Here is a 12,972-nt window from a genome sequence, read left to right as displayed (position 1 = left end):
CGTATCATTCGTATCGTATCTTATATTTTAGCCGTGATTGTGCTTTCGGATTCATAATCATAAAGTCGCAGTCACAGTTAAGAGTCACAGATAATGCAAAGTCGCTGTTACAGGTAAGCCTGTGAACAGAAAATCACGGTTTGGCTCATCACTAATTATTTCCCTCATCGTGAAATGGACCAATCAGCTAATCTAATTTTTCGAATAAATTTTGTTTAGATAAGTGATTAAAGCCCAAGACCAGTTTAACCGCGATTATTTTTTCGGCTTCCTTTTGGATTTTCTTTTTGTCGTTTATCACTAATTCTGAGAGATTTTGGCAACAGTTCATTTAAAAACATTGATTTACAACACATATATATGACTTAATAACGATTTTAATCGGTGAAAACCCCTTATTCGATATTATTTCGAACAAATAAGTGGAGAAAAATACGTCAGAATTTGATATGTTAACATGCGAAACGGTCCTCGATGCATTGTTGGGATGCGTAAACAAGGTAGCAGAAGCACAAAAATTACTTACGAGACGTCATTTTGAAACGTCTTTAAATTTTATTTACTGCTGTAGTGAAAATGAATTCACGGTTTAGTAAATGTTGTCCGAAAATGTTAATTTTTATAGTTAATAAAATTCTTATAGTTATTTGCTTCATCCTAAGTCATTCGCTTCATTTCTAAGTCGTTCAGGAAATAATCTAGCCGTATATAACTCAACCTATAAATTTAATTGATCAAACTACCCAAATAATTTTTGCATGATTTTGCTTTTTAGAAAATAGTTTTATGCACAATAATTTTAGAATAAAAACCCTCGACCGCTTCGCGGTCTCGTGTTTTTATTAAATTATTGTGCATGCAACTATTTTCCAAGCAAAATCACAGCAAAATATATTTGAATAGTTTAATCGATTAAATTTATAGGTCTCGTGATATAATATATGATTATGTACTTATATTTCTTACTTACATCTCAGACACCATATAAATGCCGCCTTTTTTCAACTCGAGCTCATCTGATTTTTGTGGCTTGTACGGATACAGAGCCATGAAAGCTGCAGGAAGCTGAATTTCTGCAATCGTCGCGGCTGTCGTAGAAGGACCAGAATTACGCTTGGTGCGCTCAGATGCAGTCGATGGGAGTTGACTGACTGATGCAGAAGGCATAATTTCCGCCGAATGTCGGTGGCCACTAAAATATTTAATTATCAATAATAATATATTCAACGTTAAATTCAATTTGTGTATTAAAAAAACTTAATTATACAGGGTTAGTCACTTTATTCGACACGGAGTATTATTGTAGTCACACGATTAGATTTTAAGAAATTGTGAGTGATGGGAACGTTGGAGGACTACTAAAGTTACAATTTAAAATTAATTTCAAGAAGTACACTGTTCCAAACAAATAAAAAATATCAAAGTGGTATTTTTATAAATGCAACATCCTGTATTACGGTGCACCAAAAAAAATATTTTTTTCTTTTTAGTTATACCGTGAAAATATCGTACAGGATGACGAAAAAAAATTCTGGTAAAGTTTGAGCTTTTAATATTAATATTCAGAGGTGCCTCATCGTGATTTTCTATTTCCCATTTAAATAACACGGGGAAACATTTTTTTTCTTTTGAATTTCATTGTGTTCTAACAAATCAGCGTTTGGTAAAAATCAACACATATTATTGTAGAAAATTGAACGGTCTTCAAAAAAGGTCTGATATAAATTTTCATTTAATCGACTCGTTTTATATTTTATCACCAAATATAGGCTCATAAACATAAACTATCATATTTTATCACGAGATAATGGCTCAAACACCTATAATATCATATTGGGATGATTTTTTTTTGATTTACGAGAATCAGATGCACAATATGCACAATTTAACATACAGGGTGGCCCATCGAAAACGTTCTGCAAGGCATAACGGCCAGGGTAATTTTTTTTTTCAGATAATTCAAAAACACGTCAATTTTGTTTGTGAGGGGGACAACTTTTGCCCCAAAAATGATTGCAAAATCTTCAACCCTCTAAGCGTAGGGGTGTCATCCCCCAACTTTTTTCAAATGGGAAGGGGGGTCAAGTGGTACCGCAATGAAAAGGGCTTTTCATTCTCTGAAGAGAAGAACTTCAACGCACAAGTCACAGAACAGCTATCTAGCAACTGCCGCACCTGATCGTTCAACCTTGTGGCAAGTGAAAAAATGCGTAAACATCCAGAAATAATAAGAAAAAACAGCAAATTGGTCGAAGGAATTTATCCTTATCATTTACTCTGATAAATGTTTAAATAAACTTTTCAAATTTCAATCCTTCATATTTTTTCAATGACTCGATCGATTTTCAAAAACGAAGCGGGAAAGTATAGAGAATAAAAAGCCCTTTTCATTGCGGTACCACTTGACCCCCCTTCCCACTTGAAAAAAGTTGGGGAATGACACCCCCGCTTAGAGGGTTGAAGATTATGCAATCATTTTTGGGGCAAAAGGTGTCCCCTTCACAAACAAAATTGACGTGTTTTTGGATTTTTAGAAAAAAAAAATATCCTGGCCGTTATGCTTTGCGGAACGTTTTCGATGGGCCACCCTGTATTAAACAAATTGAGACAAATTATATTATATCTCTAATATACAGGGTTGATCACCACATACGACACGGAGTATTGTAGCTAAACCGAGGGGTGTCTCACTTGGGCAGAAAATGTACATGTACTGCCAAAATATCACTCTACCGCCAAGCGACTGCCAATGCCTGCGAAGAAGACTGCCTATGACTGCCATGTAATTATTCTAGGCGACTGCCGTAAGACTGCCACTGACTGCCAGCGACTGCCAAGAAAATGTACATGTAATTCCAATAGTGAGACACCCCTCGAGCTAAACGATTAGATTTTTACAAATTGTAAGTTTTGGGTTCGTTGAAGGACTATTAGAGCTAAAATTTAAAAATATTTTTACAAGATACAGAGTGTCACAAATAAATAAAAAATATCAAAGTTGTATTTTTTTAAATGGAACACCCTGCCAATTATTACATTTTCAGTTTCTACGATTAAAATAAAGGTAAATTTGATTAAGGTTTATCACAGTTAAACCTTACCGTTTTTGAAATATTTAGGTTTTTGTCAAAATACAGTAATAATTTTAATGCTTCATTTCTCTAAGCGTATTTAAGTTTTTATAACCAAATATTGTACTGAAGTATTTCTATTTACTGAGTTTCGTGTTGCAATAATAAAAATTATACTACCTTATACAGAGTGTCTAAAAATTTATTTTAAATAATTACTGGCTTTAAACGGCAATAACTTGTTAAATTTAAATGAAACACCCTGTATATTTTACGAGAATCAGATGCACAATTTAATTGTCTATCAAAATGTATTATACCATTTTCTACCTATCTCTTCAAGTTTCCGTGGAAGATGCATTTTCTTATAATTTAGAACTCATTTAACGATATACCCATGGAATACTGACATTTTAGATTATTTTTAAAGATGTACCAAATTTTTAAAGATTACAGATACTAATATTGTCGATATAGTTCCATTATTTCATTAAAAATAAAAAAGACTGTTTAAATATTTGTTAAAGAGGACCTATTAATATGATTCCAGTATTCCAACTACATTAATTGACTGTTTGCGTTGATTAATAATAATTGCTCCAAATACTAAAAAACTGAATTTTGTATGTGTATTAGACAGTGTGGTAAAAAGTAACACCTTAAAAATGATATTTCATTTTTTGACAAATGCTTATTTATAACAGAGACGTTCGTTTTCAACTTATTATTATATTGATTTCTGATTCAAATCCACACTTATTTAGAATTATTTATTATATTACTAGCCTGTACATTTTGTACATTTGTTGTTTTAAAAATAAACCAAAAATGTCAATATTCCATGGTATATTGATAAATGAGGTCTAAATTATAAGAAAATGTATTTTCTACGAAGACTTGAATTGAAACTTGTGCATATGATTCTCTTAAAATATACAGGGCGTTCCATTTAAATTAAACAAGTCATTGCCGTTTAAAGCTAGAAATTATTTAAAATAAATTTTTAGACGCTCTGTATGAGGTAGTATTATTTTTATTATTGCAACACAATAACTGATCAATAAATAAACGGCAGTAAATATTTAGTATTAAAAACTTTGATACCCTCGGAGAAATGAAGCCTTAAAATTTTTACTGCAATTTCACAAAATTGAAAATATTTCAAAAACGGTAAGGTTTAAGTGTAATAAACCTTAATCAAATTTACCTTTATTTTAATCGTAGAAACTAAAAATGTAATAATATACAAGGTATTCCATTTAAAAAAATACAACTATGATATTTTTTATGTATTTGGGACACTCTGTATCTTGTAAAAATATTTTTAAATTGTAGCTCTAATAGTCCTTCAACGAATTCAAAACTTACAATTTGTAAAAATCTAATCGTTTATATTTATATATACTCCGTGTCGTATGTGGTGAACAACCCTGTATATGTATATTAGACGGTATTATATATCTAATCAAGTTTTCATAGAAAATGCATTTTCTTATAATTTAGACATGATTTATAAATATACCCATGGAATATTGACATTTTAGATTATTTTTAAAGATGTAACAAATTTTCAAAGAGTACAGATACTAATATTGTCGATATAGTTCGTTGATTTCATTAAAAAAAAAATAAAAATAATTGCTCCAAATACTAAAAAAATGATTTTTTGTATGTGTATTAGACAGTGTGGTAAAAAGTAACACCTTATAAATTTTATTTCATTTCTTGACGAATGATTATTTATAACAGAGACGTTCACATTCATAACTTATTATTATACTGATTTCTGATTCACATCCACATTTATTTAGAATAATTTATTAACGCACACATTAATATTTGGCCGGAAATAATGGTGATATATTTAATTGGTATACTCTTTTACAAAGATTTAGTTTTCATTTTTGTAAAAAATAGGCTAGCAATATTATGGTTTTAGCGCCTGTATTAACAACTTATCAGTAACTTACTATTAGTGTGGGTTTACATGCATCGTTCGGCAGAGCATTGAACAGTCTAATATTGTATTTATTTTTAAAATTAAAAATCAATTCCGTGATACTTTGAAGACTCAGTAATTGTAAGACGTGAAAAGCACAGTTATAACATCAGATCAAGACAGGAGATAGATATTTAATTTGCTAGAACATCACATATGCAAAAAAGCCTCTTTAGCGATAGTATACGGTTGTTTATTTCTCTGCCCTAAGATAATAAAGTTGTATCGAGCTTAACTCTGTTTTCTTTAGCTAAAAAACTACATACTGCCGGTGTATGCTACAGACGATTGATATTGTAACACGAGATTTGCTTTTTTTATTTATTTATGTTTTTACAGATGTTAATGTAACTTATTAGCAATCAGCTAACAATAAACACATTTCATTTCATCCTTGATGCATCTGTAATGCGTCAAGTCGATTCGTTTCTCCAATAACGGTGAAATACAATCTGTCATTTTTCAAATAAACCAATGATATTACATAAAAATGACGACGGACGACACATCACGAGTGCATACATATAAACTCACCTTTACTGATAAAACAAAAAGAAAAATCTAGAAAATGCATGAAAATAAATGATTTTTTTTGTGCTGACATTTTAGGGACTAAATTACTCATTAACTCAGTTAGTACTCAGTATCTCTTTAAACACTAGATGGTCTTCGTTCGACTAAGCTCTATATCAGGATTCCTATTTGAGATTTTTTTATTCCATTTTTTAACAAAATATATGACCAAAAACAGCGTATATTTTTTATATAATATAAAAGGCGATTCAACATTATTTTCGTAAGAGCAAATAAAAAATATAACATCTTTTTTTGGTCCACATTGTATTTATTGTATAAATAGTGGTGGTAAGAAGCAATAATTTGCAATTTTTACAATTTTGAGAAATCTCTTTTTTTGTACGTAAAATTTGGCCTCATAATCACATTGTATACCAAGTGCGTCTCAAAAGAGGCTCACCCCTATAACTTTTATATTTTTTCAGATAAAAAACGGGAGTTGGTATGTTAGTATGACATAAATTAGGATCGATTGAGGTATTCAATTGTTTTTGGTCACTTCCTGTTTCACCGGAAATGACTACAACTTTTGATTTTTAAATGGCACCCTCGGCATATTTCTACTTTATTTGATAGAAAATGACACTCTGAATAAAATGACATATCATATGTCAACTTTTGACATTTTTTTGTTATACTTATAATAGAATGACTATCAATAATGATTTTTACTCATTAAAGGCTTTTAAAGACTATAATAAATATTTAAAAAAAAAAACTAATAAATATGACAACAAAAGTAATAATATATGTGGTATAATCAAGAGTAAGGTTTTTAAAGTGATTTTAACTTTAAAAAAAGTAGCAAGCTTTCAGTGTCGAGTCAATGGCTTTCAATGATAACACTAAGCTCTAAGTGACCTAGACCAAAGATATGTAGTTATGATAATACCTATTATGATGAGGCACTGGGATGTTAGTCAAGCTGTGACGTTTCTCTTTATTATGATGCTGATGATGAGAACCGGATCTTCCTTCTTGAGCAGTGTATGCAAAAGCCGCTTGTGGATGAAGGCTAGGAGCACTTTTACTTGATGATTTTGAACTTTCCTGTTTTCGACTATACACAAAAAAATCACAAATAATCATACACACAACGCTATGGTACAAACAGAAAAATATGACAAAGTCCAATACCGTCACAATTCACTATTAGCGCAGACGTTATTTTGACATTAGACAGTTAAAGCATGGCACAAAATTTAAACATATCTCTTGGGAGAAAATGCAGAAACTTACGTTACGGCTGTGGTTGCGTTGTGGTATAATCAAGAGTTAAAGCAAATATTTTGATATGAAGGGTACAGGCAAAGAAGCCTATAAGTCAATTTTGCCGACATGAGTTTGACTTAATGTAATGAGTCCATCTGCACTATAAAGGTGTATATCAAGGGTGACCAACTTTTCTGTATATAAAATCGACTTTTACCTTAAATGTGTGTCGCGAACGACTTGTCATAGGCGTAATCTAAGGGAAAAGAAAATGTATATGGATGCAAAATGACATTCTATGTTTATACACTGTGTTTCAGTATCTGGTGCATTCCAGTGAGGTATGGGTAGATAAGTAAAATATATGTTCAAAACTATTTTCGATTTTTTAAATTACTTAATAAGTTTTCGAGATATACAGGGCAGTCCAAATTGTCATTAAGAAAAACTTCGCCCAACATATTCTGCTGATAAAAATAAGTTAACAGTTTGTATAAAATAATGTCCTAAAATGGCTTCGTTTTTGAGATACAGGTTGTAGAAATTTCATTTTTATTATAAATATGATTTTTTTCCAAATAATTTCTGAACTAACGTTGATATTTGGACAAAAAATGGTGTTTGGATTTTTTTGACATTAGAAATTTGATTTCGATGTCAGTATGACTCCTACTTGTAAGGGGCGCCACCTAAATACGTTTTAACTGTTTTGAAGCATAATAACTTTTCGACCGTAACTGTATTAACTACAGAGAAAAATATACATTTCCGCGTTTTTTGCGTAAAAAAAATCTTTTTGTAAAAAATATCTACAAGTAATGGTTCTCAAGATATTTAGATTAATAAATAACAGTTGGTCGTAGCGATTTTTACCAAGAGACCTTTTTAGGTAAAAATTGCGGAAATATATATTTTTCACTTAATAGTTTTATACTGATACGAACAAAAAAATTTTTCTCTTTAAAAACAATTAAAACACATGCAGCTATATTACAACCTAACCTACTTACAACCTAACTCAAGCCTTCAAGTAGGAGTCACATTAACATCAAAATCAAATTTCTTGTGTCAAAAAACAGCTACACACAGATTTTCATCCAAATATCGACTATACGAGTCGTTCAGAAATTATTAGGAGAAAACCGAAATAAAAATGAAATTTCTACACCCTGTATCTCAGAAACTAAGTATTTTAGGACATGAATTTATACAAACTTTTTTACTTATTTTTATCTGCACAATAATCTGTAGGAGTTACCCGAATATAATTCGAACCACCCTTGACGACTCTTGAAAAAAATATTATGACCGAGAGGACCGCGAAGCGTTTAAATGCATTAAAGCAAATGGAAGAAGCAATTTTCGCGCGTACTGGTATCTACGCGTCCAAGGGCCCGTATTCTGTAACTTTGAAAACGCTAAGCGCTTTGAGACGCTCAGCGAATATGACGTTAAATTTCGCTGAGCGCGCACTTAATTAACGATTTCGGTATTCTCGTCTGACGCGCTTAGCGTCTTTACTGATTGCGCTGAGCGCTTTGAAAACGGTTGCAAAACGATCCTTGTTTTGCTTGTCGAACTGTCAGTCAAAATCGAAAAAATTGTGATTTTGTGCGTTATCTTGCTCTTTAGTGAAATTACTACTTCTTACTACTAAATTCCTCAATAAGTAATTGATAATTTACGACTTGGCAGCTATAAATATTGTTCAAAACATCGAAAATGCTCAGAAGCGTCTTCAACACTTCCCTCGTATAATAAGAATAATGACATCCATATAACTCAACAATAGGTTATGAAATTCCCGTAACATTGACATTTTTCATTGTTACATCCGTCAGTTATCAACTTTTGACTATTACCTACATTAGAAATTGTGATGTTGCCAATATGTGCTCAACGCGTATCCAGAACACGATTCGCATGGCAACGAGAATACCAAAATCGACTGCTTTGCGTTTCGCTGATCGAATACTTGCGCTCACCGCTTTTAAAGCGTAACGTTTTTATGTCAATGTTACAGAATACAGATATGTTGGCACACAGCCTTAAACAGCAACTTGAAATTTCAATATGTATGCTATAGTATTACCTGTATATTTAAAAAAATATTGATCATATTTCAAAAATCATTTGATATAGATTATGACATGCTGGTGTTCATTTTAAGACAAAACCCTGAATGTAAAAATATTCAGCATCCATTTAGAAAACTACAATTTAAAAGTAAATTTTTTTTTTCTGGTAAAAATATATTTTTATGCCTTATTAATCATTGTAAATATTTTTAAAATGTGTGCTATTCTTGCTTGCATATTTTACAAGTAGCATTGAAGTGAAAAACACAATAAAAAAATAACATGTGGACCTTTTTTAGGAATACTGGGAATGCTCTCTAATTGGAGTAATATAACAAAATTTCTTAATAGTCAAAATATACCTTGCATTACCTTGAATTTCTCAAAGATACACTTTGTCTAGATGGTGGACTGGCTGGAGATGATGGAGCAGAACTTGAATTTGAACTAGTATTACTAGATGATACATTTGGAGTGGTACTAGAACTACTTGATGTTACATTAGTGCTTGAGTCTGATGGCAACTTTAAAACATAAAAGAATAATTTATAGCACAGTCATATAAACTTACAATTATACATACTTGTTGAGATTTGTTCGGATCGACTGATAATACAGTTGTAGAATGATCAGTTGGTATTAATGGGGTGCTATTCTCTGTAGTAGGTGTTGGAGGTGCCAACTTTGAAGGACCAGGTTGAACACTGAAATAACAGATAATAATATAATAAATACATATTCAAACATAAATGTACAACTTACTTTGTAGACAGTTTCATTAAAGACCTTGCTAAATTATTCAGTTCTACGAATGCCAAAGGAAATATACCTATTTTGCCATCGAGTTTTCCTTCAGCCCAATTTTCATCTACTCTTCTTATTACATTAATAATATCACCTTTACTAAAAGCTAAGCAGCCTTCTTCTTCATCATTGTTCATACGAAAATCATATAGAGCTTTGCATTGTGGAATATGACTAGGAACTGGTGTAATAACCTAGCAAGCACACATTTTAAGTAACAATAAGTTGATATTAAGCAATCAAACTACCTGAACATAAGTTGTTGGAAATACACCATGTTTTCCCCCACATTCACCTTCGTACCAATGATTATCAATTCTCTTTTTTAAAATAATAACATCTCCTCTTTTAAAGCACAAATCTCTATAATAAAACCACAAAATATAATTTAAGCAATAAAACAAGTAAGCAATAGTAAAATCACTTACCCAGCTTCTTTTGAAACATAATCAAATAAAGCCTTAGCATAAGGCTGATGAGGTACAACATGACTTGCATTGTGTTTATTGTTACTTCTATCAATTGCATGATGTTGAATTTGAGCAGGATGTTGAATGAAGCTTTGAGGTTGATTGGGCATTCCTTTAACAGATTTAAGTTTCTTGGCACCACCTGAATTTTTCATGCCCTCCAAAATACGCATTAACAGCACATTTGGAGGTAAATCATCTATTTTTATTTTGATCAGAATACGACATTCTGGACATCTCAATTCTTTATGCTTATGATATATCTCCTCTAAACATTTTCTGCAGAAAGTATGTTGACAAGGTAGCACCTTACTTGAAGTATCCAACCTTTCCAAGCATACTGAACACTCTAATAAATCGTTTAATGTTCCCTCATCCATAGCGATTTACTATTCCCTATTAGTCTCAACCATTTGTTCAACAAACACTAGATACTAAAAAATAAATATTTGCTAAGTAAGGAAATTCTAAATAAAGTTGAATCAGTTTCCAACAATTTAATATATTAATACAAAAAAAACCTAATAAGCATTTTCTGTAATAAAATATTATGCAGAAACTGCATCAAATACACTTCCGGTTATGTAAAAAAGTTTGCGACCATCGAGGGCGCGGTGCTCTACTAAAGATATATTGTTTGAGTAAAAAGGAACTGAACTCTACGTATTAGCTAACCGTTTGAAGCCTATTTAAGTTAGTTACTTACTTAATAGAGTTTTAGAAAAATATTCCTGCTCTTTATGGCACACACAAAGACATTATATGCGATAAAGATGTTGGAAGACAACGAAAAATAATACAATAAAAAATTGGAAAGTGAGAGGTTCACAAGTGACGTATTTGACAGAACAACAGACCATAGATTGCCATCATATATTGCCATAGATACTAACAGACAACAGAAAAACAATTTCCATTGAACAACCAAATATCATATAAATATTTTCCAAATATGATTTTGGTAATAAAATAAATTATAACCAGAAAGTTTTTATAACATACTTCCTTAGCATACTTCAAAGCTGTTTTTCATGTTATCAAGAACGAGTTAAAACAAACTTAGTTATACTCAAACTTAAGTAAACTAAAAAATGAGCTAAAGAATTTGACAAATATATGATTGATAATATGTGGCAACGTTGCACTGTAACCGAAGCGGTAGAAGTTATAATCGAAATTGCCTATATAATATTTGACTTACGCATGCGTAAACAATTCTACCCCCCACTTTTATACTTTCAAGAGGGGGAAGAAAAGATGAAAACAAAAATTAGTTTGTGAGTGACTGTAGTAAGGGGAAGTTGTAACGATGGATTCAGATTCTATTTTCAAAGTTGATAATGTGGTTTGGTATGTAGCTTATTTTTTAAACATTTATTTGCACTTATATTATTGATAAACAAATTTTAGGGCTCGAATGAAATCCTATCCTCCATGGCCTGCCCGAGTAAGTATACAGTCAGTTCACTCTTTGCATAAGAGAGTTTATGAACGAATTTTAATATCGTTCTTGGACATTATGTTGCATTTGAGATCAATCGAAAATTTTGTGTTTTGAAATAAGCGTTGTGTGCAAGTCTATTACGAAAATGATATTTGCCGGATGGGCGTGCGCAAGTTTATGTTTTGAAAATACTAACCTATAAATTTTGCCTTAAAACTTTCTAAATATTCAGGCTATAAAAAATGAATAAGCGCGAAAATTTTCATATGATCGCGTTTTGAAATTAAGGGAGGTTTCTTCTATTATTTTTAAATTTTGCGTTTTTCTGCAAATTTCTTTGGTTATATAGGGTGTCTAAAATAGATCAAGATACTTGATTACTGGGCTGCATTCAAGGTAAATGCACTATGCACTCCAGACATAAAATTTACGTTCTTTATTATTGCAGTTGAGGGTTAGAGCCTTTGGTGTTACATTAGCAAAATAAAACACTAATTCACCACAATACACCCAATAATAATCATCTGCTGATAAGGCTAACATGGTTACCGAAACGCGCGTCCAGTGCAAAAGTAAAGTGTTTTGGTGTATTGTGGTGAATTACTAGTTATTTTGCTTTACGTCCTTCGACGTTCTAAAATAAAGTCTATTCTTAATTCTTATAGACAGGCGTCCTAATCTAAGATTAATATAGTCGAACCGAAACAAAAAACTCGATTGTTACGTCCAATTGTCTTCAATACCTGGTTTTGTTATAAATCTGAGAAAATATTTTTATAATTCTATAATTCTAATAGAATTACTAATACAAAATTGTATAAATATCTCTATGTTAAAAAATGGGACAAACAAAATATTTTTAAATTGGCATTTGTATGGTTGAAAATTTCTTAAGAAATTCTTTTTGGAATATAAAAGGATAGTAAAATATTGCAAATAGAATATTTACAGATGTCCCCGCATTATCTTTACACGAGGAAAAACTTTTTTATTATTGACATTTTGAGAAAAACGCATTCTTCATAAAAATGTTTGCTTGTTCTAAAACGGTTAATCCCGTTTATACTTTTACAAATTTCCATATCGTTTTAGAAAAAATTCAAAAAAATCATGAAATTATAGTTGAATTTTTTTGAAGTCCCAAAAATCAAAACGCGATTCTATGGTAACATAATGAATGGTATTTCGTTTTCATTCTTTGATAGATTATGGATAGAATTTTAATTAACATCATATTTTTTGCTGTTTTAAAATGTTAAAGAGGCACAAAATTTATTATTTTTACAAGATCTTTACAAGAGCAAAATCTTTTTTATTA

The 12,972-nt window shown here is 31.0% G+C and overlaps 2 protein-coding genes across 2 annotated transcripts in view; one reads left to right on the top strand and one right to left on the bottom strand.

Moving 5' to 3' along the window:
* The window catches only part of LOC115890600 (E3 ubiquitin-protein ligase SH3RF3), a 36,839-nt gene extending 25,813 nt beyond the window's left edge, over positions 1 to 11,026 (bottom strand). The window contains 8 exon segments of the mRNA XM_030910879.1: positions 971 to 1,192; positions 6,539 to 6,706; positions 9,309 to 9,460; positions 9,520 to 9,640; positions 9,699 to 9,934; positions 9,989 to 10,103; positions 10,169 to 10,644; positions 10,917 to 11,026. Coding sequence (XP_030766739.1) covers positions 971 to 1,192; positions 6,539 to 6,706; positions 9,309 to 9,460; positions 9,520 to 9,640; positions 9,699 to 9,934; positions 9,989 to 10,103; positions 10,169 to 10,590 — 1,436 coding nt within the window. The 5' untranslated portion in view covers positions 10,591 to 10,644; positions 10,917 to 11,026.
* Positions 11,027 to 11,461: 435 nt separating this feature from the next.
* The window catches only part of LOC115890608 (putative oxidoreductase GLYR1 homolog), a 126,374-nt gene continuing 124,863 nt past the window's right edge, over positions 11,462 to 12,972 (top strand). Inside the window, exons 1-2 of the mRNA XM_030910886.1 lie at positions 11,462 to 11,560; positions 11,621 to 11,657. Of these exons, the coding sequence (XP_030766746.1) occupies positions 11,520 to 11,560; positions 11,621 to 11,657 (78 nt within the window). The 5' untranslated portion in view covers positions 11,462 to 11,519. The remainder of the gene's footprint in view (positions 11,561 to 11,620; positions 11,658 to 12,972) is intronic.

This window comes from Sitophilus oryzae, unplaced genomic scaffold (assembly GCF_002938485.1).
Source record: "Sitophilus oryzae breed Bouriz unplaced genomic scaffold, Soryzae_2.0 scaffold_888_pilon_pilon, whole genome shotgun sequence".
In the NCBI taxonomy this organism is placed as follows: domain Eukaryota; kingdom Metazoa; phylum Arthropoda; class Insecta; order Coleoptera; family Curculionidae; genus Sitophilus; species Sitophilus oryzae.
The sequence above is the reverse complement of the archived record's forward strand: the minus strand, read 5'-3'. Positions and strand labels throughout refer to the sequence as shown.